At 42.3% G+C, this 5,619-nt stretch overlaps 1 protein-coding gene across 4 annotated transcripts in view; it reads right to left on the bottom strand.

Moving 5' to 3' along the window:
* Positions 1-268: 268 nt before the first annotated feature.
* cux1a (cut-like homeobox 1a) overlaps positions 269-5,619 on the bottom strand; it is a 263,147-nt gene continuing 257,796 nt past the window's right edge. For all 4 annotated transcript variants that reach the window (XM_079804718.1, XM_079804716.1, XM_079804717.1 and 1 more), the window contains one exon: positions 269-3,847. In XM_079804718.1, coding sequence (XP_079660844.1) covers positions 3,427-3,847 — 421 coding nt within the window. In that variant the 3' untranslated portion in view covers positions 269-3,426. The remainder of the gene's footprint in view (positions 3,848-5,619) is intronic.

Raw genomic sequence — 5,619 nt, 5'->3', positions numbered from 1 at the left:
ATCTGGGACACAATGAAACAAAGTGTGGCTGTTCAGAACATACTGTCTCAGGTGAAGAAAGAACATACTGTCTCAGGAAGTGATGTAAGTGTGAGGGGAATAAACGAGGTAACAATTATGACACCACTAGCCGACTAAGCTACGGACGAATATCTACATTAATGCTACTCGTGACTACCAATGTAATATCAATAATGATGATCTTTCTTTGTTTTTTTTTTGTTGCTTTGCATTTCTCTTTTTTCTTTTTTTTTCTTTTTTTTTTCTTACGAAATCATATAAACGTGCTGTCTTGTGCAGTCGTTATGTTGATGTGTTTAGTCATCTGCAATACTTTCCATAGAAAAATATTTGCAAAAGTGCTGGACATCTGCATTGAGAATCGTTATTCTAAGTGTTTCATGCCATGATACAAACCGTACGGTTACGTTTCAGTCAGTGAGAACGTGGCCAAAGCGTCCGGATTTCAATGTGCTCCTAAATGTGTGTCTTACAACTCGATTTTGTCTGTTTTGACAATTTGGTCCAATATTCTAGTTTCCACATGCCAAATCCATCTGTGAACGTCCTCCAGTAAAACCCATGGTCGAAAAAAAGAAACATCTAATGAATGCCTAGAAGAGTGACCGTGGGACACAAAACCAGTCGTAAGGGTCCATTTTTGGGGAAATTGAGATGTATACATCATATGAAATCTGAATAAATAAGCGTTCCATTGATGTATGGTTTTGTCCGAGATTTGAACTATTTGAAAATCTGGAATCTGAGGATGCAAAAACATCGAAATATTGAGGAAAATCGCCTTTCAAGTAACGCATATTACTACTAATCATACATTTACAGTAGGAAATGTACAAAACATAATGTTTACTTAATATCCTCAAGATTTTTGGCATACGATAATTTTAATAACAAATATACCCGCGCGACTTATGACCGGTTTTGTGGTCCAGACTCACAAATGATAAAAACGATGCGGCGTTAACCCATTAAAATGGCCTTTGGTTTCTTTCATAACCAAGCCTGAATCCTGGGACAGCTGTTTTCTCTCAGATAAAACAATACAGACACCCTAAACGTACAGAATATTATGACCTGAGACTAGATGAGACCTTATTATCGAACTTGCTGGCGAGAATTGCTAAAACGTGACGATATTTCCAATCACTTGCTTGGAATGAACAGTTTTCAGTGAAGGCACTCCAATGTTAGACGTGGAGAGAGAGTTCGAGAAACAGTCACGGGCGTATATTCGGATATAAATGAAGTATCTCTCTGTGCTTTCGTTAGGTCTTAAAAGAGACAAATTTGATTTGAATCATTCATTGGCACACATTACAAAAGGCCAAAAGGTAGTTTGAAGCCGACGCGTACATTTTAACGCAACATCATCAAGCGAATTTCATTCCTACTTGAAAAAAACGAACAAACAAATCCTCAAGGTGCAGCTCAAAGCGACAGCTGTTTTCAGTGACGTCAACTACCAGTTGTTCACCGGCTCAATGATTGCGGTAATAAACGTAACGTTCGCTGGCCAATTCAAGAGCATCGGTCGGCTCGCCAAAACGGTTAAAACATCTAAATAAAATCATTAATGCGATACATAGAATTCAGCTTCCTTTGTCAACGTAGTAACTGTTCATCCAGCTCACTAACAGAGTAAAATATATGGAAAAAAAAAGATAATCTTCAGAATTAATCAATGGACATGTATCAAAAGTACATCATTTTAAATGTAATCCAATACTGCCGGCAGTCTATTAGTCTAAAAATATGTAACCTGACCTTTTATAGTCCCTTCCATTACAAAAAAAAGAACAATATAAGACATCAATATGTAAAAGACAGCATCTATAAATAAGCAAACCACACCAACAAACGAAAAGAAAAAAAAACTACCATTAGTTTATGCGTGTAAATAAAAAGAACGTAAATGTACTATGTGATATGCTGCTAAATAGCTTAGGGACGTGAGGAGGTGTTCGCTTCCACCGCCTGTGGCGAGTAGTAGTAGTAATATACAAATATAGATTGCTCTTGTCAACACACACACACACACACACACACACACATCTGTGTGAAATCGACTGCATACAATGACACAAAGGTGAGCAGGAGAGAAAGAGCGTTTCTAAAGTCCTCGCCGCGCGCTTTAGATTCAACGTTAGAAGAGCTTCACAATCGACATATTTGTGTGTGTGTGTGTGTGTGTGTGTCCTCCGTCATGTACAGTAAACACAAGTCCATTTCGCGAGGTGTTTTTCCAGTCGTCTCGGAGGACATATGCGTGAAAAGCTCGGGTGAAGCTGGTGAAAAACCTGAAGTTTCGAGTTCGTCCGGTACAGTGCATTGCCCGCGGGCGGCCACACCATAGAATTAGAATTTATAACACCATAGATTAGAATTGTAATTCTACGGGCCCAAACTTGGTTAGAGGTCTCTGATGTATGGTTCTATTATAAGAGGATAAAAACAAGCGTTCATTCTCTTTTAAAAAATATCTCGTCAGGAATATTTACTCAAAGTACTGTACAAATCCTTTCTTCTTCTTCTTCTTCTTCTTCTTCTTCTTCGTCGTCACTATCTGTCTCTGTTTTGGCCTAAAATGACGTTATTAAACGAGAGACCCCTGCGAGCTTCAAAACGCGCGTCGCGGAGGCGATTAAAGCTATGGAAAATCAAAACAAACGAGCGCTACCCTGACCTAAATAACCATAAAAATTGACACTATCGAGTTAGGACATTTCTCCTGTTTTTACGCACACGGTCCGGAGTTTCGCGTGGATTCGTGTTTTTTTTTCTTTTAGGCCGTTGGCGTGTAAAATCAAAAGGAGTGCTGTTTAGAGTCAGCTGACTGTGCAATCTCTCGGTGGCAACTTAATTGCTATAAAAAGGATTCTCTTCTTCCGAAGTGTGAAAATAATGCGGCTTCCATTAGTTGCATAGCCATTGGATGGCCTCCTCTGGGGTGGGGAGGGACTGTGGTGGTGCACCCGTGTTCCTTCAGCCAACACTTGCTTTTAAATGCTCGACTTTTGCTTTGAAACCGGTTGGAACGAGTCTCTGCAGACGGCCGAAGCGTTCGCGATACAAAAGGAGGATAAATGACTGTAACAGTTGTTGAGCGTGTTGGTGAGAACGTCTCGATCTGTGTGTGTATTTTTCTCGTGGGGAACGTTCCCTCTCCTGTGCTTTTCAGTTTTGTGTCTTCACCATCAGCCAATGGCGTCTCTCGGCCCTGTGGCCAGCAGGGCCGTCGTTAAGTGCTTCACAAAATAAACAACCTGTTCTCTGATAGCCCACTTCTAAACAGCGATTTGGAAACCCTTGGGTTAACCGGTGGTGTGTGTGCACCAGGCTTGGCTTCAGTGAGGGACAAAGTGAGAATAAGACGCTACGACGACGACGCTGGATGGCGGCGGAGGCTCAGAACTCCCACTCGTGAGGCTCGTCGCGATTGGCCGCTTTCTCCAGCCTGTGGATGATGTTGTTGAGGTTGGCCGCTTTCTTCTTGCGCAGACTGCTGTCCTTTGGGTTTCGGCAGGGCGGCGGGGCGGCTGCGGCCTCCGGGATGCCGAACAGGCTGTCGATTAGGCCTCCTCTGGGCCGGCTGGAGCTCGAGGCGCTGGGGAACTCGGCCTCTCCCTCGTCGTCTCTGTGGTTCTCCAGGAGGCTCTTGCGCTCGTCGGATCCGCTCGGCCGGCCCTCCGCGGTGCTGTCCGACTCCGTACCATCGCAGCTGTTCTCCCCCTCGCCCACAGACTTCCCTGCCCGCGCTGAGGGAGACCCGCCTTCACCAGCTGCAGCCTGGATCTCCTCAATGAAGAGCTCTCGCCGGATACGGGACCTGCGGCGAGGAGAAGAAGGAGGAGTTATAAGTCCAAAATGACAAGGATGCCGCCTCACGCAATGCAAAGTCAATGGAGAGCGTTGGATTCACCCCCCCCGGTGTGGGCGTGGCCTAAATACGCTCTGTCTCTATAGAGTGCCGAAGTTATGACGTCACTTTGTAGGCCAAAACGCGGAAGTGAGTTAGCATTTTAGCACTTCCGGTTCCCTCGCCCTAAAGTCTAGGGGTTTTTTGAATGGGTTTTTCCTAAATCGCCTGAAATAAGGTCTGTGGTTAACAAAGCCTCTAAATATTTTCACGTTTTGATCTATGACATAAAACACATTAGTTAAAACCTGCTTGTGATTTTTTAAAACTTTATTGTGTCTTAAAAACGGTGGTTGCTAACAAGTTGGACTACATCCTTTGACGGGGACTTTAGACGTCATTGTGACAAACAGGAAATCTCTCACTAGCCCGCGTTTCAGCCTTATGAAGAACTTATGTGGCGTGAATAAATCGCGCTATTCGCGCAAAGTTGGATGCTTGAACATTTGGAGTTTACTCTCTTCACATGTTCGTCTCGTTGAGAAATGTCTGACATGGGCTGTGTTTACACGTCTTTTTTTTGTTAAAATCTACTGTTAATGTGTGACAACGTAGTTTTAAGACTTTTTCAGTCGATAATGTAGTTGTTTAAAGCTCAAATCAGTGGTTTATTTATAAGAAGAGTGCCTATTTGAACATTTTATCTGGTGTTTTCGGAGTTGTGAGCTCCAGTGGATCAGCGGCGCTTGTTTACCCGGCGAGATCAGCCTTTCCTCAGCCAGTCCGTCTGCCGTCTGCCGCTGCTCTGATGTCTCTGTGGCGGCTCCAGCTATAATTCGTCTTGTGGAGATTTAACGGCCCTTATTTGCTCTCATGGATCTATAATTTGTTCCCTGGCGAATCGTTTAGGCTGAGGGCAAAGTGAAGTTTCATTACTTGTTTATTTTTAGGCTATTTAACTTTACGTTACCGTTGTAAGTTAGCCGACTAGCACTGACTTTGAATGTTTGACTGAATTGTTTGCTTTATTTCATAGCTTATTATACCTTTTACTTTTGTATTATTGATCATACATAAACTTGTATTTAACAAAAATAGACTGGGTTGTGTTTCATGTCATTTAATGTTATCACAGTGATAATCATATTGTCTGAAAAAACATTAACAAAAGATAAATCTCAGAGAGGCACGCATAAACAAAATTAGTTTCTAACATTTTTGGAAAAAACGAATGGGCAATATTTCTCATGAAAAAGTGGAGAAGTGTTTATACACAGCGCAGATCATAATGAGCGAGCGTGTTTTTTAAATAAAGTTTGAGGAAGCTTGATGATGACGTTGATCCGCGACCATGGTGCGCTGTAGTCCGTTTATAGCCTACCGTTAGCATTTTATATCTGACGGCTTTATTTAAGCTTCAAAATGTATACATTTTGGATTAATTTGTAAAGATTATCTTGATAGCCAAAACGTGTAAGGGTCATAACTCTTTGTTGAACACAGATTTTATTTTTTGCGATTTTCCAAAAGTCTATGGGGAAAATGCATGGCTTTTCGATCGAGGGAACCCATGCGCCGCTAACTTCCGGGTTGGCCTACAAAGTGACGTCATAACTTCGGCACTCGATTGACTTCCAGAGTATGGGAATAAATACCAAAAATGTATGAATCAAAATGTCTTCTTTCATGCGGGTTTGGAACCCCTTGAGGCTGAGTAAATGATGAACTGTCCCTTTAAGGGC

The sequence above is a fragment of the Gobio gobio genome, assembly GCF_949357685.1.
Source record: "Gobio gobio genome assembly, chromosome: 22".
Lineage (NCBI taxonomy): Eukaryota > Metazoa > Chordata > Actinopteri > Cypriniformes > Gobionidae > Gobio > Gobio gobio.
The sequence above is the reverse complement of the archived record's forward strand: the minus strand, read 5'-3'. Positions and strand labels throughout refer to the sequence as shown.